Source organism: Petromyzon marinus, chromosome 31 (genome assembly GCF_048934315.1).
Source record: "Petromyzon marinus isolate PM22_M1 ecotype Great Lakes invasive population chromosome 31, UKy_Petmar_22M1.pri1.0, whole genome shotgun sequence".
NCBI lineage: Eukaryota > Metazoa > Chordata > Hyperoartia > Petromyzontiformes > Petromyzontidae > Petromyzon > Petromyzon marinus.
In genome coordinates, this window is record NC_133697.1 from 1,828,778 (window position 1) to 1,850,996 (window position 22,219).

The window sequence follows — 22,219 nt, forward strand, 5'->3', positions numbered from 1 at the left end:
GAGAACAGCAAGCGAACCCACGCTTCCACTCTCTTTCCACACCCCCGCAAAAACCACCACACCAGTCTGTTATGTAACGACCACCGCGACAGCAAGCGCACCCACGCTTCCGCAATAACCACACCAGTCTGTTATGTAACGACCACCGCGACAGCAAGCGCACCCACGCTTCCGCAATAACCACACCAGTCTGTTATGTAACGACCACCGCGACAGCAAGCGCACCCACGCTTCCACTCTCTTTCCACACCCCCGCAAAAACCACCACACCAGTCTGTTATGTAACGACCACCGCGACAGCAAGCGCACCCACGCTTCCACAAAAACCACACCAGTCCGTTATGTAACCGCCGACGATTTATTCCACCGCGTCGGCGAGCCCTTATTTAACCGAGTCAGTCGGGATCAGCGGGGCAGGACCGATCTATCTCTCGATAGTCGGCACTACACTCTACCTGTCCTTCTCCCCTTTACCCTCTCCGGTTTTGCTCTTAAGCTAAGTCCCAACTCCCTCTCTCTCTCTTACTCACGGTTCGTCGTCACTGCTGTCTGGTCCTCGCGGCGCGTCGATACGTCCCACGGACGTTCGCGCGGCTGGACTCGGGAGTTGACGGGCCTGGGGTTGACTCGAGTAGCCAGAGACCCTTTTTCCTTCGCCCTGACCCGCTTTATTCTTTCTACATCAAAGGGGCTACCTGGTGCCGACTCGCGGGCCAATCAGCTCGCTGGGATCACCCGCCAATCGGTAGGCCCATCTGTATCCCAGCATCCCCCGGGCCGTTGCTTTCAGCGACGTCCGCATCTAAATTTACCTGCTCAGCGACCCTCCAGCCAGAGGGCGACCCTGCTTTCCCGCCGCTCGTGGCTCTGCCCTCCTACCTGCCTGCTGACCCGTGTGTGTTGTGTGTGCTGTCTACCCGCGGTGGCTCGGCAGCCCCGTCGTGACCATGTAATTACAACCAAAGTCACGGCGCCGCGGTGGGTGTTAGCGTCGGGGGAGACCGTCCAATTCCCTGGCTGCAGGAAACCGTGAAGATTATCCCTTTACGAGGGCTTCTGGGTGAAAACCTGTCGGCCAGGGTGTCTCCCCACGCGCTCTAATGGTGGGGGCGAGTGCGTGCGTGTGTGTTCCGGTGGGGGGGGGGGTGGGGAGGTGGTGGGGTGGGGCAATGTCGGCCTCGCCGCTCGGAGCGGCGAGATCGCAGGTGGGCCACCCGCCGATCGGCTCCGTGGCGGCGGCATCACAGGTGCAATAAATAAGTGCTTTAACAATTCTACAACTCATTCACAATGAATAATTTACTACAGTATAGAGTTATAATTAATGATTGACACGTGACATAAGTAGCCTAGGATTTCGAGGTTTTTTTGCATCGTTATGAACACCTTGGTACTTTTCTCGCCTTCAAACAAATGAAGAGGATTCGTAGAATAGTTGAAACACTGCTTGAATTCACCAACGCACAGCAACACTCGTTCCAAACCAACCCCTAACACCCGTCCAACAGCCCCCTTTAACCTCTCCGCCCTTGCTCCCAATACACATCCACGTCTGATACGCCTCTGGACCTGGTGACGTCATTTGCCCTTTAACTTTTGACTCGTCTAGGTTATTCCCGCGCGTGTGATTGGTGCGTGTTCCTGAGAGCGGAGATGTCGTGTCTGCGTGGTGCATGTGCGTAAGGGTGGCTCGCAGATCCCTTACACAATAAATTCCATCAACAGATTGCTTGCGTACTCCTTTAAATGATGGGTCGGATCCTCGCTGCACTTCGACTCGTCACACGGACGTTCGAGTGGCTGGGAAGTCGACGGGCCCGAGCTTAGGCTTGAGTACAATACGAACTAACTCTTATCCCTACCCTCTCTCCTATTTTTTTTAAAGTCCTCTACATCAAAGATAAATCGGTGCTAATCCGCTGGCCTCCCGTACAATCAGGTGCCTCGGATTTCCCGCCACTCTCCCGCGACCGGTGCTCTCTCAAGACGTCTGTTAGGGTCGCCGGCCCCCGGGATCTCCCCTGCCTGCGACCCTGTCCGCGAAGTACCGACGCTCCCAGACTCTCCACTAGTGTGGGAGCTGCCGCCGCCGCACTCCTCCCCTGGCGGGGAAAGGTCGTCGCGCTCCTGTTCCCCCCCCTGTGCCGTCCCCCCCCGAGTCCGGGTCTCCTGCCGGTGGGGCATCACCCTCGACCTCCCTGGGACCCGCTAGCGCTTCGCCGGCACCCAAACGCGACGCTCCCCGCCCGCGCAGTCCCACGCACCAATCACACGCGGGTAACAGGGGGTCAAAGGTCGGAGGGTAAGCGACGTCGTTCGTGCTCACTCCGACGCTTGGGGGGGTTGGTTTAAACGGGTTTAAAGGGCTATGCGATGGGCATGCGTGCGAGACGGGTATCCGCTCGCAACGCAGGAGTCCGCAGCCGACGGTTCGTAGCGCACACAATCCACGCGGCGCCGCTCCACACACGCGGCAACCACCGAGAACAGCAAGCGAACCCACGCTTCCACTCTCTTTCCACACCCTCGCAAAAACCACCACACCAGTCTGTTATGTAACGACCACTGCGACAGCAAGCGCACCCACGCTTCCACAAAAACCACACCAGTCCGTTATGTAACCGCCGACGATTTATTCCACCGCGTCGGCGAGCCCTTATTTAACCGAGTCAGTCGGGATCAGCGGGGCAGGACCGATCTATCTCTCGATAGTCGGCACTACACTCTACCTGTCCTTCTCCCCTTTACCCTCTCCGGTTTTGCTCTTAAGCTAAGTCCCAACTCCCTCTCTCTCTCTCTTACTCACGGTTCGTCGTCACTGCTGTCTGGTCCTCGCGGCGCGTCGATACGTCCCACGGACGTTCGCGCGGCTGGACTCGGGAGTTGACGGGCCTGGGGTTGACTCGAGTAGCCAGAGAACCTTTTTCCTTCGCCCTGACCCGCTTTATTCTTTCTACATCAAAGGGCTACCTGGTGCCGACTCGCGGGCCAATCAGCTCGCTGGGATCACCCGCCAATCGGTAGGCCCATCTGTACCCCAGCATCCCCCGGGCCGTTGCTTTCAGCGACGTCCGCATCTAAATTTACCTGCTCAGCGACCCTCCAGCCAGAGGGCGACCCTGCTTTCCCGCCGCTCGTGGCTCTGCCCTCCTACCTGCCTGCTGACCCGTGTGTGTTGTGTGTGCTGTCTACCCGCGGTGGCTCGGCAGCCCCGTCGTGACCATGTAATTACAACCAAAGTCACGGCGCCGCGGTGGGTGTTAGCGTCGGGGGAGACCGTCCAATTCCCTGGCTGCAGGAAACCGTGAAGATTATCCCTTTACGAGGGCTTCTGGGTGAAAACCTGTCGGCCAGGGTGTCTCCCCATGCGCTCTAATGGTGGGGGGGGAGTGCGTGCGTGTGTGTTCCGGTGGGGGGGGGGGGGTGGGGAGGTGGTGGGGTGGAGCAATGTCGGCCTCGCCGCGGCGAGATCGCAGGTGGGCCGCCCGCCGATCGGCTCCGTGGCGGCGGCATCACATAGCCCCCCGAGGTGCCAGTCCCCGTCCCGGGTTGACTGGAGCACCTCGCCTGGGCCGCGCCCACGAGGTAGCGCTGCGGGGTCCGGGGGATCCGCCCGGATCTCGTGGCTGGCCTCGGGGGAGGTGGCTCCGTCCTCGGGGTTTCCTGCAGCGGTCTCCTTCTCCACTCCAGTGGCTCCTCCGATCCCTCGGCACCTGGGGGCTGGGGGACAAACTCCGCGGCAGCGAGGTTTAAGGGGCGGCGTCCCCGCCGTCCTCTGGCGGGGCCGGGACGCCTCGGGGCTGGGGGCACGGCGGGGCCCATGTAGTGCGCGAGGCCCCCGAGCACGGGTGGCGCAGGGGCACCGGGATTTCGCGGTACTCGGGCAGTGAGGTTCTCCCCCGCCGGGGCTGCCCGCCATGGTTTTAAGCGGCGGACGTTAACCACCGTTTCTCGGCCCCTCTCTCCACCCTGGATTAGTACCGTCCAGGGAGAGATCTGCCGTACCACGGTCCAGGGGCCCCGCCAGTAGGTGGTCAGCTTCCCCACCTGTCCGGCCCCGACGCGAGGGGTGTGTAGCCACACCTTGGTACCTGTCAAGAAAAGGGGGGGCTCCACGCGGGGTCGGGTGCTCTGTTCCTGTCGCCGATGCGCGGCCTCCCCTTGCGGGTAGGCCCGGTCCCGGACCCCTCGTAGGGTCTCCATCAGATGTTCCACGGGGCGACTCCCTTCCTCCGTTTGGGGTGGAGGAATGCCGAACAGCAAGTCTGCGAGTAGACGAGACTCACGACCAAACATCATTAGGAACGGGGTTTGGCCCGTCGATGTGTGCACCGTGGTGGCGTAGGCGAACAGGGCGTAGGGGAGGTGTTCGTCCCAATCCCGTTGGTTTGCGGCCGCCATACGCTTGAGCTTTCCGGCCAGAGTCTGATTCATACGTTCAACCATACCGTTCGCCTGGGGGTGGTACGCCGTGGTTCGGTCTTTCTGGATCCCGAACTCCCGGCACAGCGCCTGAAACAACTCGGCCTCGAACTCGCTACCCTGGTCGGTAAGGACTCGCTCCGGGATCCCGTGCTTAAGTACATAGTGCTCCACGAACGCCCGGGCTACTACCAGGGCCGTTTTATCGGGGATGGCCACCGCCACGGGGTAGCGGGTGAAGTATTCCACCGCTACGAGGATATAGCGGTTGCCCCGGTGGGATCGTGGGAATGGCCCCTGGAGATCGATGCCGACCAGCTGGTTAGTCCGACTGACGCGGAACGGCCTTAGGGGTACTTGGTATCGTGCCGGTTTCGGCCCACACTGCTGACAAGCGCGGCAGCCCTGTACCCAGGCGGCCACATCTTGCGTCAATTTGGGCCAGAGATACTGGCGACGCAGAGTCTCCCGAGTGCGACGTTCCCCGTCATGGCCCCCGAGCGGGTGGTCGTGTACCAGCCGTAGCAGCTGGGGTCGCACCTGGGCGGGAACACAGATGCACCCCGGCTGGCCGGCCTCGGTTAACTCCCGTACCACCCCGTTCTGCACACACAACCGGGCATACAAACCGCTCCAGGGCCCTGGTAGGGTGCTTTTCCCCTCCCGCAGGGCCGCTTCCACCGCCGCCAGATCCGGATCCCGCTGCTGGGTCTGCCTCAGCTGCTCGTCGCTCAGGCCCGGGAAGGCGCAGCCGACGTCCTCCTGGATCCGTCCGATCGAGGCGGGGTGGTCCACGGGTCCCGAGTCGTGGGCCCTGCGCTCGCCGGGCGGCCGACTGGGTCCAAGCCTCCACCTGTGGGGGTCTCTGTGGCGCATACCGCACTCTCTCTCGCCGGGGGGGGGTTAGGTTCAGCGGGTTCCCGGGGGTCCGTTGCCTGTCGGCAACGTCCCCCCGTGAAGCACGGGCAGGCCTCCTCCGCCCTCGTCTCGGCACACACCGCGGGTCGCCGTGATAATGCGTCCGCTTTTGCATGCGTCCGCCCCGCCCGGTATTCGATCTGCAGGTTGTACTCCTGCAGTTGCGCCAGCCATCGGGCCATCTGCCCCCGCGGTTCCTTGAAGGTGAGGAGGAACTGCAGAGCATAATGGTCCGTGCGCACTCGACATTTCCTGCCGTATAAATACGGCCGAAACTGTTTACACGCGAAGATCACAGCGTACAATTCCTGAAGGGTCACACAGTAGTTCAGCTCGGCCCCGCTCAGGGTCCGGCTGGCGTACGCAATCACCCGTTCCACCCCTTCCTGCACCTGCGACAACACCGCACCCAGCCCGCTGCTGCAGGCGTCGGTGTCCAAAATAAAGTCGGTGGTAAAATCGGGGAAAGCCAGTGTGGGGGTGTGTGTGAGGTGGTCTTTGAGGGTGGTGAAGGCCGTCTGGCAGGACTCCGTCCACTGATAGGGGTTCTTGGGGGAAGTGAGTTGGGTGAGGGGGCGTGCAATCTCGCTGAATCCCTTTACAAATCGACGGTAATAGGTGGCGAGCCCCAAGAATGACCTTATCTCCGACAGGTTTCTTGGCTGTGGCCAATCCACTACGGCGCGTACCTTGTCCGGATCGGTGCGCACCCCCGCCTCGCTGACGCGATGTCCGAGGTACCCCACCTCGCGCTGTGCGATGTAACACTTACGCGGCTTGAGCTTGAGATGAGCCGCTCGCAGTCGCTGGAACACCTCCCGTAACCTGGACCAGTGCTCAGACAGAGATCTACTGAACACGATCACATCATCCAGGTAAATCAGGCATTGCTCCCACTGCAAGCCCCGCATCACCAACTCCATCAGCCGCTGGAACGTCGCGGGCGCGTTGGTGAGCCCGAACGGGAGTACTCGAAACTCGAATAGCCCCATCGGGGTGGTGAATGCGGTTTTTGGCCGATCCTCCTCCGTCATCTCCACCTGCCAGTACCCGGACGCGAGATCGAGGGTGGAAAAATACCGCGCTCCGGCGAGGCTGTCAAAGGTGTCGTCGATGCGCGGTATGGGGAAGGCATCGCCGAGGGTGACTGCGTTTAGTTTGCGGTAATCGACGCAAAACCGGGTTGACCCGTCCTTTTTTGTTACTAGCACCACCGGGGCAGACCAGGGGCTCGCCGAGGGCTGAATTATGTTATCGCGGAGCATGTCCCTGACCGCCTCTTTGATATGAGCGCGTTCGGGTGCGCCCACGCGGTACGCGGGGAGTTTTATGGGTCGGGCGGCCCCGGTGTCGATTTGGTGCTTAACGAGATCTGTGCGACCCACGTCTGAATCGTGTTCGCTGAACACGTCGGCGTACTCCCGCAGTAACCCGCGTAGCTGATCGGCCTCCCCCTTGGGTAACTCTGCCCAAGGTTCGTGTACCGCGTCAAGAAGGGGGACGACCTCGGCGTGGGGAGTCGGGCCGACTCGCCAGGCCAGGTCTTGTTGGTCCTCGGGGCGACCGGGGTCCTCCGCCCAGAGTGCGAATACCGAGTCGCTGGAGTGGCGCGCGTGTAGGGGGTGCACGGTGGCTACTGTGGTGCGCCGTCGTAGTATTGCTGGGGTGCCGTGGGGGTTAAACACACGCATGAACAATCGGCCCCCATCGGCGTTTACCAACGTGGCTGACCCCACAACCCCGTATCGTTTTGCCAACTCCGGGTGAGGAGTTAGCATTACCTCCCCCGATGGTCGGTGCGCGGGGTCGGTGGAGGGTGTCGCCACAGGTACCAGCATCTCGGCGAGCGGTCCGATGGTGACGGCCGTCGTCAGGGTAGCGGCCACAGGTGTGAAGCGGGGGCGATTCGGCTCCCGTCCCAGGAATGGAATCCGTTCCCCGCTGCCTTCCACGGTGGCGCACCGCTGTCGGGGCTGCACGTTGAGCCCCAGCTTTTCCAGGAGGTCGGTACCTGCGATACACTCGTGGCACAGCACACTCGAGACGTAGAACTCCTGAGTGCACACCTGGTTTCCGAGACGGACCTCGAGGGAGATCCTTCCCAGCAACCCCATCCCGGCTCCGCTCGCTGTGTGCAGCGCGCAATCCGGGGCCGGCAGGCGGCTCACGTCAACCCCGAGCACGCTGCAGTGCGCGGCGCTCACGAGTGAGGCCACGGCCCCCGTGTCCAGTAGGATCCGGGTGCGCTGCCCGTTCACCTGTCCTTCCACCAGTGACGTGGCCCCCGTGATTCCTGCCACCAGCTCCCGTAGCCAGTCGCCCGTCCTCACCGCGTCCTTGGGTGTTGTGGCCGTGACCTGTGTGGGTGTCACTTGCTTACCATTATTATTATCGTCATTTTGTTTCGGGACCTCGGTGATTGCACCCCTAGGTGGTCCACTCTCTAGGGGGCGTTGGCGTTTAACCTTCGGTATATCTAGCGCGGGCGATCTGTGGGCAGTCTCTCATGAGATGCCCCTGACGGCCGCACATATAACACGCCCGGGGGGGGGGGTGGCAGCTCCATAGTGGGCACCCTGCCCGCTCCCTCTCCCCCCCGTGCGCCGCTGCCCAGACTCTGCTTCTAGTCGGGCTACCCTCCCAGCTAGCCCTCCCAACTCGGTCTGAATCGTCTCTACCGTAGTCTGCAGCGTAGTCATATGTGCCCGTACTTGGGTTACGTTGTTGTCGATCCCCCCGATGCCCGCCTGTATCCCCGCTACCCATCCCGGGGTGGTCTCGCGGGATACCGGAGGCCCCCTTTCCCGACCCCCTACCATCCTGGTGAGCTCCTGTTCCTCCTCTTCCTCCTCGGTGGACAGACTTGCGATGGTGCGCTCCCGTCCCAGTCCTCGGAGCTGTGCGCGTTCGCTAGAAATTCTTTCACATTTGCGCGCGCGCTCGACAAGGGCATCAAAGGAGAGGCGCGTACAGTTCACGTCTGGCTGCCACCACGCCGTGCGCATTAAGTATCGCTGGATTTTCTCTGTGGCCAGCTCCTCAATCGCTTCCGTGGTGTGCCTCGGGTGTGCGATCTTTGTTAGCTCACGCACATCCTCGGCATAATCGCGCAGGTCCTCGCCGGGTTGGCGACGGCGTGCCTCTAAGGCCGCTTTTGCCTCCTCCTCATCGCGCGTACCGAAGCGCAGATCAAGTCGGCGCATCAGCTCCTCTAGCTGTGTCTGCGCGCTTGCGGGTAGGGCTTCCACAAAATCGGCTGCCCGCCCATCCAGATTCATATTAAGTTGACGTAGCGTCTGCGCGTCCGTCCACCCATTAATTTCCTTAGCCCCTAGGACGTTGCGGGCAAATGCTCTCCACAAAGGTGTACCCCGGCCAGTGAATATATGCCTTATTTTCGCGTGGGGTAACGCGGGGGTTCGTACCGCTTCTGACACCATATTGTTAGGGTCGCCTGCCCCCGGGATCTCCCCTGCCTGCGACCCTGTCCGCGAAGTACCGACGCTCCCAGACTCTCCACTAGTGTGGGAGCTGCCGCCGCCGCACTCCTCCCCTGGCGGGGAAAGGTCGTCGCGCTCCTGTTCCCCCCCCTGTGCCGTCCCCCCCCGAGTCCGGGTCTCCTGCCGGTGGGGCATCACCCTCGACCTCCCTGGGACCCGCTAGCGCTTCGCCGGCACCCAAACGCGACGCTCCCCGCCCGCGCAGTCCCACGCACCAATCACACGCGGGTAACAGGGGGTCAAAGGTCGGAGGGTAAGCGACGTCGTTCGTGCTCACTCCGACGCTTGGGGGGGTTGGTTTAAACGGGTTTAAAGGGCTATGCGATGGGCATGCGTGCGAGACGGGTATCCGCTCGCAACGCAGGAGTCCGCAGCCGACGGTTCGTAGCGCACACAATCCACGCGGCGCCGCTCCACACACGCGGCGACCACCGAGAACAGCAAGCGAACCCACGCTTCCACTCTCTTTCCACACCCTCGCAAAAACCACCACACCAGTCTGTTATGTAACGACCACCGCGACAGCAAGCGCACCCACGCTTCCACAAAAACCACACCAGTCCGTTATGTAACCGCCGACGATTTATTCCACCGCGTCGGCGAGCCCTTATTTAACCGAGTCAGTCGGGATCAGCGGGGCAGGACCGATCTATCTCTCGATAGTCGGCACTACACTCTACCTGTCCTTCTCCCCTTTACCCTCTCCGGTTTTGCTCTTAAGCTAAGTCCAACTCCCTCTCTCTCTCTCTTACTCACGGTTCGTCGTCACTGCTGTCTGGTCCTCGCGGCGCGTCGATACGTCCCACGGACGTTCGCGCGGCTGGACTCGGGAGTTGACGGGCCTGGGGTTGACTCGAGTAGCCAGAGAACCTTTTTCCTTCGCCCTGACCCGCTTTATTCTTTCTACATCAAAGAGCTACCTGGAGCCGACTCGCGGGCCAATCAGCTCGCTGGGATCACCCGCCAATCGGTAGGCCCATCTGTACCCCAGCATCCCCCGGGCCGTTGCTTTCAGCGACGTCCGCATCTAAATTTACCTGCTCAGCGACCCTCCAGCCAGAGGGCGACCCTGCTTTCCCGCCGCTCGTGGCTCTGCCCTCCTACCTGCCTGCTGACCCGTGTGTGTTGTGTGTGCTGTCTACCCGCGGTGGCTCGGCAGCCCCGTCGTGACCATGTAATTACAACCAAAGTCACGGCGCCGCGGTGGGTGTTAGCGTCGGGGGAGACCGTCCAATTCCCTGGCTGCAGGAAACCGTGAAGATTATCCCTTTACGAGGGCTTCTGGGTGAAAACCTGTCGGCCAGGGTGTCTCCCCACGCGCTCTAATGGTGGGGGGGGAGTGCGTGCTTGTGTGTTCCGGTGGGGGGGGGGGGGGTGGGGAGGTGGTGGGGTGGAACAATGTCGGCCTCGCCGCGGCGAGATCGCAGGTGGGCCGCCCGCCGATCGGCTCCGTGGCGGCGGCATCACACGTCCGCTCTTTACCCTCTAAACAAGCGCATCTGTCCTCCCAATCAGAGGATCGGCCCTGTTTTTCCCGTCGTTCGTGACTCCGTCCCTCCGCTACCTGCCTGCTGACCCGTGTGTGTTGTGTGCGCTTTCTACCCGCGGTGGCTCAGCAGCCCCGTCGTGACCATGTAATTACAACCAAAGTCACGGCGCCGCGGTGCACGTTTGCATCGGGGGAGGTCGCCCAATTCCCTGGTCGCAGGAAATCGTGAAACTTGGTCCCATGAGAGGTCTTCTAGGTGAAAACCTGTCGGCCACGTGACCTCCCCTCGGCGCTCTATGTGGGGGTGTGTGTGTGTGTTCATGTGTGGGGGGTGGTGAGGGAAGAGCAGTGTCGGCCCCGTCGCTCGGAGGTGGCGGCGTTGCGGCCACGGCGTCGGCAGGACGGCTTCGATGCTGCGTCATCACAGTTGCAGGCACGGCTCCGACGGAGCGGCTTCGCTGCTGTGGCACCACAAGTACGAAAGAGAGAGTTGGGATTTAAGCGTAAAAGCCTAGGGAGGTTAATTCGAAATAGGCGGGACAGATTGTGTCTTAGACCGTCGGGAACAGGTTAGTTATTCTACTAATATTGACACCGGGCTACGTAATAATTAGCCTCGGACTCGCCGAGAATAAACTGTTAGTGTTCAATAACCTTGTCGTGTGGTGTCTGCGAGTGTGGGAAGAGCGCATGGCGGTGTGAGTCCGCTAGTCGTAAAACGAAGATTTGCGCGCAAATAACTCTATTGAGGCGGCCAGTGTGCGCGCACCCGACCGAAGTTCTTGCGTCATTGTGCCCTGTGTTTGTGCGCGAGTGCGTATTTTCCCACGTGTTTGCGCTCGCCCACGTGTGTTCGCTCGGGAATTAACGCGCAGGCATTATCGCCCGTAGTGTGCCGGGGATTGACGCGCGGATATTGCCTAGTAAATTGAGCGTGGGGGGGGGGCGAATGAGGCTGCGTAGTAGCTCCTTACCCACGCCAGCGCCCGCGCCGCAGCTGCTCTATTTTCTGCGCGTGTACGTGGTGAGCGACGGTAGACTCGCACGGGTACGCACGGGATTATTAATACGGCTATTTTTAGCGCGTGCACGAGGTGGCCAATAGGGGCGGGTGGCTGCGCGTACCCGAGTGTGGGCAGCGGCGCGCACGGGCGCTTCCGTGCAAGGAGTCTGGGAGTGTGTGTGTGAATGACCCGAGGTGGCCGAGAGCCAGGCAAGAGTTTCGTCTCACAGGGGGGATGCGGAGGCAGCGAGGTAGAAGCTACGAGCGGCAGCAGCGAGGAGGGAGGAAGAGGAGGAAGGGGGAGAGGAGTCGGGGGGCAGCAGCCCCTACAGAGTCACTTGAATTTCGATTTAAAGCTTTCGTGACTGCAATGATTCATCTTCTTTGGTTCTTTCGGTAAAGTCACGTAGAATGAGAATAAAATAATAAATTGATAAAATAAAATAACAATAATATTCTCACGACGTTTCGGCCACAACACAAGCGGCCTTCATCAGGTGAAGGGACGAGACTGTCTGGTAGGACAGCGCTGGAGTGAAAGAGCCACGTTCAGATCACGGCCTTTAAGCCTCAACTTTAGCACTCACACCACGGTTAATGGTATGGTTTGTCAACATGGAGTATAATAGCGCCTCGCAGCTGTCTCTCTCCCCCTCCTCTGTTCCGACCATGGACGAACTCGTCCGTCTGAACGGGGCGCGTAGCTAAAGTTGAGGCTTAAAGGCCGTGATCTGAACGTGGCTCTTTCACTCCAGCGCTGTCCTACCAGACAGTCTCGTCCCTTCACCTGATGAAGGCCGCTTGTGTTGTGGCCGAAACGTCGTGAGAATATTATTGTGTTATTTTATTTTATCAATTTATTATTTTATTCTCATTCTACGTGACTTTACCGAAAGAACCAAAGAAGAAGAGTCACTTGAGTTGAATGTGAGTGGTGATGATTGCGCGCCGTGCCTCGACCTTGTTCAAGGCGCGCAATCATCCTGCAGTGCATAGCGATCATGAGCCACTCACCTCTTGCCACGTAATATGTTAAACTACGTGTTTAATGTCGGTAAATTTTGAGTAATTTGCTTCAGTTTGTGTTCCATCTCAAAATCCATGTATTTATTCATTTTAAAGTACGATTAAAACGTTAAATCTAAAAGTTCGGTGACAGGGGATGGTTGACATGACGCGCAGTCCTCACCATAGCGCGAGAGTAGGAATCGCGTGCGCGCGAGCCAACATTTAAATTGAAAATATTTAGCTGGACTTATATATGAGTAGTCTGTTGAAGCATTTTGTCTTGCAAAAAATTCGAGTGCGTTTTAAATAGTGAAGACAATCATCGTATCTTGCCCTGACCGAACAATTTCTCCCAACTGTTGGTTGTTCACTTGTTTTGAATTATAATTTAAATCGTGAACATTGTCGTAGATTGCATAAGTTACGTACATTAAATAAATTATATTCGTGGTAATTTATCAACTAGATGCATTTAAGTATGAACGTTACGGGAATCGAGCCCAAAGGCAGGGGTGATTGACACGGCGAGTATGGTGGCAGCTCATTCACCGGAGCTGAGTGCTGGGTGATCTCAGCGACGTCCGCACATACTCTACGCCGCTTCTATAATAAACCTCGGGCCTGGAGGATGCTCGTCACGAATTTGTGAGAGCGCTGATTTCAAAGAGGCCAGGCGATAAAAACGACGTTTTGACATGGCGGAAACTGCTCCTGCTCAACCACCAGCTGCGGCTACTTCAGCGCTTAAAAGCCCCAAAAAGAAGCGCACCGCTCCAAAGGCCAAGAAGGTCGGCCCCAGCGTGTCCGAGCTCATCCTCAAGGCTCTCGCCAGCAGCAAGGAGAGGAACGGCGTGTCTCTCCCTGCGCTCAAAAAGTCGCTCGCTGCCGGAGGATACGACGTGGAGAAGAACAATGCCCGCGTGAAGTTAGCCATCAAGAAGCTTGTGGCCAAAGATGCCGTGGCGCAAGTGAAGGGCAGCGGCGCGTCTGGCTCTTTCAAACTCAACAAGAAGGAAAAGGCTGCCGCAAAGGCGAAGCCCAAATCGTCAACGGCAAAGCCCGCGGCTAAAAAGCCCGCTGCAGCCAAGAAGGTGAAGAAGCCCGCGGCAGCCAAGAAGACCGCGCCCAAGAAGTCTCCTAAGAAAGCAAAGAAGTCCGCCGCTGCCAAGAGCCCCAAAAAGGTGAAGTCGGCTGTTAAGCCCAAGAAGGCGGCAAAGAGCCCAGCCAAGCCCAAGGCTGCGAAGCCCAAGGTCGCGAAGCCCAAGACCGTCAAGGCAAAGGCCACCAAACCCAAGGTGGCCAAACCCAAGAAGGCCGTGGCCAAGCCCAAGAAGACCGCGCTAAAGAAGTGAATCCGATCGGACGATGCGCGATTCCCTCCACCCTAACGGCTCTTTTCAGAGCCACCCACTTAGTTCAAAAAGTGAACCAGATGTTGCTGTGCTTCAATTAGTTATTCGTTAAACATCTGACAGTATTACATTGAAGCTTAATGCGTGCCATATTCTGTAAGTCAAACCCATTTACGGCGTGGCGACGGTTGCTCGCCGTGCCTCGGCCCTGATCAAGGAGCTCGATGGTTGGTGCAGTTCAATCGTGAGGATTTATGTAGATTGGAGAAGTTACGTACATTCGCCAAATTATATTGACATTTTACCTACTTGATGTGTTTTAATCATTGATGTGATGGGAGTAATCGAGCCCGAAAGCAGGGATCATAAACACAGGCGACGCAGGTTGCAGCTCCCTCACTCGAACTGAGTGCAGAGTAATCTCAGCGACGTCCGCATTCTCGCTGCCGATTCTAATCTAAATGCAGATTCAAAATCGATGCATTCTTGACGAACCTCCAATTTTGATTGTGTTGCACCTCTTCATTCCGTCATCATGTTACTGGTGCCAAATATGGTATTTAGTCTAAAAATGTATTGATTCCAGACAACTTTACTCAATTTGCCTCCTTTCGCTCGTTGTGCCTTTTCACTATTTTTTGTTTTGTAAAAATTCCGGTGCACCATCTACACTTCTCAATTAAAAATAATTTCCATTCGTAATTATCGCATTGTTTTTGCAATGTCTTTCTTATCTTCATCATTATACCTTCTTTGCCAGTTCCAAAATGTTTTTATATATATTATCATAGTATGTTTTTTGTTTGCATTTTGACTGCAGGTATTGTGGTTAATGCATACATTAATCCTTGTAATAAGGTTTCAGTTTTGTTGCAAGAAAAAAGGGGAAAAAACCCTATCATTAAATGCCTTTCTTACTTTGGGACTACTTGGTGACGTTCACTCAACTATTGTGTTGGAAGCCGATTAGCTGCACATCTTGTTCTACTTGAAAACAAGACCTTAGATCGATTATTCACTCCACGTGCAATCTTGCAACAGATCGCGTCCCTCTCGCGTTCGCTGCGGGTGTGCCGAAATCATTACAGTGCTTCGAAAAGGGTCATTGCCCGAAACGTCTCATACATTTCAAAGAAGTGTTATTGACGACGGTGGAGGGTTTACTTCGTCACAGAGTTAAAGGTCAGAGATCTAAGGCGGAGCCATCGCGGAGGGCAGAGGTGGTCGGTGACGTCACCCAGCTCCGGTTATAAAGGCGGCTGCTGCAGGCTGGGCGCGCCATCTCTCGCGAGCTTTGTCAGTAGTAGCAGAGTTAGTCGCCATGTCTGGACGCGGGAAAGGCGGTAAGGGGCTCGGTAAGGGAGGCGCAAAACGCCATCGTAAGGTGCTGCGCGACAACATCCAGGGAATCACCAAGCCCGCCATCCGCCGCCTCGCTCGCCGCGGCGGTGTGAAGCGCATCTCGGGCCTCATCTACGAAGAGACCCGCGGCGTCCTGAAGGTCTTCCTTGAGAACGTCATCCGCGACGCCGTCACCTACACGGAGCACGCCAAGCGCAAGACCGTCACCGCCATGGACGTGGTCTACGCCCTCAAGCGCCAGGGCCGCACTCTCTACGGCTTCGGAGGCTGAGTGCCCATCTCTCGCGCACTAAACCAACCCAAAGGCTCTTTTCAGAGCCACCCACCTCTTCTAAACTGCTTGCGCGCCAGTGTTACCAAACCTTTCACGAAAGAAACACTTCATTAATGGGTTGTTGCTCGCAAATTCCTCGTGAGCGTGCACCGGGCTCTTCTCGTGGACGCGCGGTGGCTCGAGGTGCCGTCTGCTTGCGCTCTGCTCGGTTACCATGTTTTCTTGTTCATGTTTTTTGCGTGTTGCGGTTGCACCCGATTCAAGAGCCGAATGGCTCACAGGGCTTTACCAAATAAATGAAACTGAGAACAGGTTCACGCAGAGATCGTTTGCTTGTTGAGTTAGCGAATCTTCATCTGCTTCCAAATGAATGAAATAAATCACAATATTCAAGATACGTCACATTTAACAAGGCGCAATTTTTGAACGCGTTAATACAGTACGCATTTCTGGTATATTTGCGTGAATTATTTTCAGCTGCAGCCGATTCCGATATTACGTAGAGCATTTGGCGCCACAATCTTACAGCACACTCGTCCTAATTGACGTAGCGCGCCAGAATGCTAATCTCCACCCGTTAAATACAGCACAACAGCGAAGTTATTTTTCCACACCAAGCACATGTATTTTTTCCAAAATTGCGTTAAAAAAACGCCCGTGCTGTATTAGACGAGTTGTGAAACGAAAAAAGAAGCAAAAAAGCCACGCTAAAAAACAAAAAAAACACTATACTGCATTGGGTTTTCTTGTCATCCTTTTTAAAACAAGCAATGCCATGGCTGCAATTCACTAATATACATGTTTGGACATTACATTGTGTTATATTCACAAGTCTTTTTTGCAGTAAAAAAATTAACGATATTAAAGTGAACATCGCGTTCGCGTTTCTCATTGGAGGCTGATGGAGAGGGATGGTACTGAAAGAGCCACTCCGCAGCGCCGCGCACTACAATCCTCTGATTTGCATCTCGCCTCCTATAAAGGAGATCAACGCGCGTACGACAGGCACACTCGTTCTCGTCCTTTCTGACGTTCCACAGCTGTAAGCGGCGACATGCCCGATCCTCCCGCATCAAAGAGCGCTGGGCCGGCGAAAGTTCCTGCCCCCAAGAAGGGCTCCAAGAAAGCCGTGACCAAGGCTACGCGCAAGGATGGCAAGAAGCGACGCCACCGCAGGAAGGAGAGCTACGCAATTTACATCTATAAGGTGATGAAGCAGGTGCACCCCGATACCGGCATCTCGTCCAAGGCCATGAGCATCATGAACTCGTTCGTCAACGACATCTTCGAGCGCATCGCTTCCGAGGCGTCCCGCTTGGCGCACTACAACAAGCGCTCCACCATCACCTCTCGGGAGATCCAGACCGCTGTGCGACTGCTGCTCCCCGGCGAGCTGGCCAAGCACGCCGTGTCGGAGGGCACCAAGGCCGTCACCAAGTACACGAGCTCCAAGTGAAGCCTCGACTCAACCATTAATTACAACGGCTCTTTTCAGAGCCACCCACATCTTCGAACCTGCTTGTGCCAGTGTTAGCAGGAGCGCAAAACGAAACTTCAAACATAGAGCACTTGTCCAGGGTTTTTGACGTTGAGCGCCGATTTCTCGTCAACGTAGACCGGGCTGGAGTCGCAGCCGGGCGGTCGGGACTCGCGGTGACGCGAGGCGCCGTCTGCTGCTGCCGAATGCAGCAGCGGCCCCGCTCTCGGTTCACGCGTACACCGTTCATTGAGTGAAATGGAGAGATCCAGCGCATTTTTACCTGTACCCACGTGAAAAAAAGCAATAACAATATATATGCCATATTCACCATTGACGTCATCTGCAGCCGATCAAGATATAACATTGGATATGTGGCGCTATAACCTTGCACTGCAATATATTTAATTCCTGGTTGTCACGGCAAAGCATAGTGTGAACGCGATATCGGAATAGGCGACAATTTCTCATGGGGCGAATTTATACTTCAGTGATCGTGATTTTTAATTTTTACAAGAAGTGAAATACAACCTAGTTTAAATGTATTTTCGGGCACGAACTAACATTTTGCACGTATATATAAAAGTAAGCGCCTAGCATGGATGACTCGTGCAGTATAACTGATGATCATCTCAATGCCAAGAGAATAGATATATATCCCTGTGATCACCTCTTTCCGGCATTTTTGCGTATTAATGTTTACAATAAATTGCAGTTTCTTCACTTTATTTAGATTGATGCAGAGCACTGTAAAGTTGTTTTCGGAAAGGTTTTTGCTTAAGAAAAGAAAATCCGTTAAAGACATCAACGGCGCTCAAAGGTACTACTGCATTGTGATGCGGCATTCTGAAATGATACAAACTATGCACATTTTGTTGATTAAGAAGAGGAGTTCAAGACTCGAGATCAGTGCACGCTGCCAACCAACCAGCACGCGCCTCTTCGCACGTCACGACTCCGCTGACCAGTGAGCGCGCGCTCTGCGCTACATAAGCCGCCTTCTCCCCTCCTGTGAGAATATCTTTGCTCTCACCAAGCCATGGCTCGTACCAAGCAGACGGCTCGTAAGTCCACGGGGGGCAAGGCTCCACGCAAGCAGCTCGCCACAAAGGCAGCCCGAAAGAGCGCTCCGGCCACGGGCGGCGTCAAGAAGCCTCACCGCTACAGGCCCGGCACCGTCGCTTTGCGCGAGATCCGCCGTTACCAGAAGTCCACTGAGTTGCTCATCCGCAAACTGCCCTTCCAGCGCCTCGTCAGGGAGATCGCGCAGGACTTCAAGACCGACCTGCGCTTCCAGAGCTCCGCTGTCATGGCTCTGCAGGAGGCCAGCGAAGCGTACCTTGTTGCGCTCTTCGAGGACACCAACCTGTGCGCCATCCACGCCAAGCGCGTCACCATCATGCCCAAGGACATTCAGCTCGCCCGCCGCATTCGTGGCGAGCGCGCTTGATCGCCCAACTCGGCCCTCAAAGCACAACACAAAGGCTCTTTTCAGAGCCACCACTTTCGCATGAAAAAGCTAACTTGTGTGTCCTTTAAAGTCCGCATGCCTGTTACGGCGACCTTCGTTTGCCAGTCACGGCTATCACGAGTCGCAAGGCTTAAGCGACCAAGTTCATTTTCTATACCCCTCTGCTCATATTTTGCAATATCACAAGTCCGTGTTGTATTTAAGCGTTGTGGAACCATGTCTACATAATGTACAGTAAACGGCTGATTTCGGTGAAATACATGAACTATTAAACGCTGTTTAAAGCTCAAGCTGAAAATACGTTCGCATTTTGCAAACTAAGAGACTGAGTTATTCACGCACATATATATTTCTAGGCATTGCCCGAAGAGGCGGTTAAATTAATATATAAATACACCGTATAGGCGCGTGGGATATCAATCATGAGCTCAAGGCTTTCACAATGATTTCTTATAACCAATGAGGTCCCTCAAATGATGATTATAATAAATAATACATTGATAGTGGCGGAATCAGCTTGCCGCTGAATTTGTTTACGGTTAACTATCATTCTTAAAACTTGAACCTATTAAGAACGTGTATCGCATTGTTTCATTCATAAGTTGTTCCCGTATAAAAACTATATATGGATATATATAATTAAAGTCAGCATGGAATCCTCGCGTCCAGGCTTTTCATTGGTCTCTCAGGAGAGGGCGGGACCGAACGAGAGGAGCCATTCAGCAGCGACGCGCTCTACGATCCTCTTATCAGCTATAAAAGTCGCTCAAGGAGGTGCGGATGATCATCACAACTCGTGCTTGCATTGTCTCCAGTGCTATTAGTAGTTTCGGTTTCCTCACCATGTCAGGACGCGGCAAGACCGGTGGCAAATCTCGCGCAAAGGCAAAGTCCCGCTCTTCCCGCGCCGGTCTGCAGTTCCCCGTGGGACGTGTTCACAGGCTGCTCCGCAAGGGCAATTACGCCCAGCGGGTCGGCGCTGGAGCACCCGTCTACCTGGCAGCCGTGCTCGAGTACCTCTCTGCCGAGATCCTCGAGCTGGCTGGCAATGCCGCCCGCGACAACAAGAAGACGAGGATCATCCCCCGACACCTGCAGCTCGCGGTGCGCAACGACGAGGAGCTCAACAAGCTCATGGGCGGCGTGACCATCGCCCAGGGCGGTGTGTTGCCAAACATCCAGGCCGTGCTGCTGCCCAAGAAGACCTCTCAGGCAAAGAAGTGAACGCGCCGCCGCCTCTACCACCACAATAACGGCTCTTTTCAGAGCCACCCACTTGCTTGCAAAGAGCTCGGACAGTCGTACACAGGGGTTGTTATTAGTGAGGACACCGTCGTCTCGTGGCCCTCGTCCCATATTACTCGCAATTAAACGAATGCTCTGCTCATAGATACCCCTTTTCTCTAATTTAGTAACGGTGTTTGAGCAGCATTCCAACATTGCATCAATCATGAAACATGGTTTAGAATAAATTGAGCGCGTTAGTATTTTAAGAAAGTATTGTCTTTTTCAGAAAAAAAACCGTTCTTTTTGAGCGGTCAGATTGCATAGGCTATTTGACGCCATCACCTTACAGTACACACGCACCAATTGACTGAAGTTTTTTTTCTTCCGGAAATGAGCGATGGAGGGCTTAAAAGGGACTGGGACGTGTGTTGCTGTGCGTTGGTGCAATAAATAAGTGCTTTAACAATTCTACAACTCATTCACAATGAATAATTTACTACAGTATAGAGTTATAATTAATGATTGACACGTGACATAAGTAGCCTAGGATTTCGAGGTTTTTTTGCATCGTTATGAACACCTTGGTACTTTTCTCGCCTTCAAACAAATGAAGAGGATTCGTAGAATAGTTGAAACACTGCTTGAATTCACCAACGCACAGCAACACTCGTTCCAAACCAACCCCTAACACCCGTCCCACAGCCCCCTTTAACCTCTCCGCCCTTGCTCCCAATACACATCCACGTCTGATACGCCTCTGGACCTGGTGACGTCATTTGCCCTTTAACTTTTGACTCGTCCAGGTTATTCCCGCGCGTGTGATTGGTGCGTGTTCCTGAGAGCGGAGATGTGTCTGCGTGGTGCATGTGCGTAAGGGTGGCTCGCAGATCCCTTACACAATAAATTCCATCAACAGATTGCTTGCGTACTCCTTTAAATGATGGGTCGGATCCTCGCTGCACTTCGACTCGTCACACGGACGTTCGAGTGGCTGGGAAGTCGACGGGCCCGAGCCTGGCTTGAGTACAATACGAACTAACTCTTATCCCTACCCTCTCTCCTATTTTTTTTAAAGTCCTCTACATCAAAGATAAATCGGTGCTAATCCGCTGGCCTCCCGTACAATCAGGTGCCTCGGATTTCCCGCCACTCTCCCGCGACCGGTGCTCTCTCAAGACGTCCGCTCTTTACCCTCTAAACAAGCGCATCTGTCCTCCCAATCAGAGGATCGGCCCTGTTTTTCCCGTCGTTCGTGACTCCGTCCCTCCGCTACCTGCCTGCTGACCCGTGTGTGTTGTGTGCGCTTTCTACCCGCGGTGGCTCAGCAGCCCCGTCGTGACCATGTAATTACAACCAAAGTCACGGCGCCGCGGTGCACGTTTGCATCGGGGGAGGTCGCCCAATTCCCTGGTCGCAGGAAATCGTGAAACTTGGTCCCATGAGAGGTCTTCTAGGTGAAAACCTGTCGGCCACGTGACCTCCCCTCGGCGCTCTATGTGGGGGTGTGTGTGTGTGTTCATGTGTGGGGGGTGGTGAGGGAAGAGCAGTGTCGGCCCCGTCGCTCGGAGGTGGCGGCGTTGCGGCCACGGCGTCGGCAGGACGGCTTCGCTGCTGCGTCATCACAGTTGCAGGCACGGCTCCGACGGAGCGGCTTCGCTGCTGTGGCACCACAAGTACGAAAGAGAGAGTTGGGATTTAAGCGTAAAAGCCTAGGGAGGTTAATTCGAAATAGGCGGGACAGATTGGGTCTTAGACCGTCGGGAACAGGTTAGTTATTCTACTAATATTGACACCGGGCTACGTAATAATTAGCCTCGGACTCGCCGAGAATAAACTGTTAGTGTTCAATAACCTTGTCGTGTGGTGTCTGCGAGTGTGGGAAGAGCGCATGGCGGTGTGAGTCCGCTAGTCGTAAAACGAAGATTTGCGCGCAAATAACTCTATTGAGGCGGCCAGTGTGCGCGCACCCGACCGAAGTTCTTGCGTCATTGTGCCCTGTGTTTGTGCGCGAGTGCGTATTTTCCCACGTGTTTGCGCTCGCCCACGTGTGTTCGCTCGGGAATTAACGCGCAGGCATTATCGCCCGTAGTGTGCCGGGGATTGACGCGCGAATATTGCCTAGTAAATTGAGCGTGGGGGGGGGCGAATGAGGCTGCGTAGTAGCTCCTTACCCACGCCAGCGCCCGCGCCGCAGCTGGTCTATTTTCTGCGCGTGTACGTGGTGAGCGACGGTAGACTCGCACGGGTACGCACGGGATTATTAATACGGCTATTTTTAGCGCGTGCACGAGGTGGCCAATAGGGGCGGGTGGCTGCGCGTACCCGAGTGTGGGCAGCAGCGCGCACGGGCGCTTCCGTGCAAGGAGTCTGGGAGTGTGTGTGTGAATGACCCGAGGTGGCCGAGAGCCAGGCAAGAGTTTCGTCTCACAGGGGGGATGCGGAGGCAGCGAGGTAGAAGCTACGAGCGGCAGCAGCGAGGAGGGAGGAAGAGGAGGAAGGGGGAGAGGAGTCGGGGGGCAGCAGCCCCTACAGAGTCACTTGAATTTCGATTTAAAGCTTTCGTGACTGCAATGATTCATCTTCTTTGGTTCTTTCGGTAAAGTCACGTAGAATGAGAATAAAATAATAAATTGATAAAATAAAATAACAATAATATTCTCACGACGTTTCGGCCACAACACAAGCGGCCTTCATCGAGACTGTCTGGTAGGACAGC

General features: G+C 55.9%; 5 protein-coding genes across 5 annotated transcripts; all 5 read left to right on the top strand.

The window, feature by feature from the left end:
* Positions 1 to 12,752: 12,752 nt before the first annotated feature.
* On the top strand, positions 12,753 to 14,397 carry LOC142929451 (histone H1-like). The gene has a single exon (XM_076070871.1). It carries the CDS (start codon positions 13,036 to 13,038, stop codon positions 13,690 to 13,692), a length of 657 nt encoding a protein of 218 aa, XP_075926986.1. The 5' UTR covers positions 12,753 to 13,035; the 3' UTR covers positions 13,693 to 14,397.
* Positions 14,398 to 14,715: 318 nt separating this feature from the next.
* LOC142929467 (histone H4) lies at positions 14,716 to 15,645 on the top strand. Its single transcript, XM_076070887.1, has one exon. The coding sequence runs from the start codon at positions 15,014 to 15,016 to the stop codon at positions 15,323 to 15,325; it is 312 nt and encodes a 103-aa protein (XP_075927002.1). The 5' UTR covers positions 14,716 to 15,013; the 3' UTR covers positions 15,326 to 15,645.
* Positions 15,646 to 16,275: 630 nt separating this feature from the next.
* Positions 16,276 to 16,829, top strand: LOC142929463 (histone H2B type 3-B-like). The gene has a single exon (XM_076070883.1). The coding sequence runs from the start codon at positions 16,383 to 16,385 to the stop codon at positions 16,782 to 16,784; it is 402 nt and encodes a 133-aa protein (XP_075926998.1). The 5' UTR covers positions 16,276 to 16,382; the 3' UTR covers positions 16,785 to 16,829.
* A 117-nt stretch (positions 16,830 to 16,946) lies between these two features.
* LOC142929459 (histone H3) lies at positions 16,947 to 18,306 on the top strand. Its single transcript, XM_076070879.1, has one exon. The coding sequence runs from the start codon at positions 17,845 to 17,847 to the stop codon at positions 18,253 to 18,255; it is 411 nt and encodes a 136-aa protein (XP_075926994.1). The 5' UTR covers positions 16,947 to 17,844; the 3' UTR covers positions 18,256 to 18,306.
* Positions 18,307 to 19,035: 729 nt separating this feature from the next.
* On the top strand, positions 19,036 to 19,529 carry LOC142929455 (histone H2A-like). Its single transcript, XM_076070875.1, has one exon. The coding sequence runs from the start codon at positions 19,057 to 19,059 to the stop codon at positions 19,498 to 19,500; it is 444 nt and encodes a 147-aa protein (XP_075926990.1). The 5' UTR covers positions 19,036 to 19,056; the 3' UTR covers positions 19,501 to 19,529.
* The last annotated feature ends 2,690 nt before the right edge of the window (positions 19,530 to 22,219 follow it).

Bases quoted from the DNA above. Each gene is read 5' to 3' on its own strand.
- LOC142929451 (XM_076070871.1), top strand. From the start codon at position 13,036: ATGGCGGAAACTGCTCCTGCTCAACCACCAGCTGCGGCTACTTCAGCG.
- LOC142929467 (XM_076070887.1), top strand. From the start codon at position 15,014: ATGTCTGGACGCGGGAAAGGCGGTAAGGGGCTCGGTAAGGGAGGCGCA.
- LOC142929463 (XM_076070883.1), top strand. From the start codon at position 16,383: ATGCCCGATCCTCCCGCATCAAAGAGCGCTGGGCCGGCGAAAGTTCCT.
- LOC142929459 (XM_076070879.1), top strand. From the start codon at position 17,845: ATGGCTCGTACCAAGCAGACGGCTCGTAAGTCCACGGGGGGCAAGGCT.
- LOC142929455 (XM_076070875.1), top strand. From the start codon at position 19,057: ATGATCATCACAACTCGTGCTTGCATTGTCTCCAGTGCTATTAGTAGT.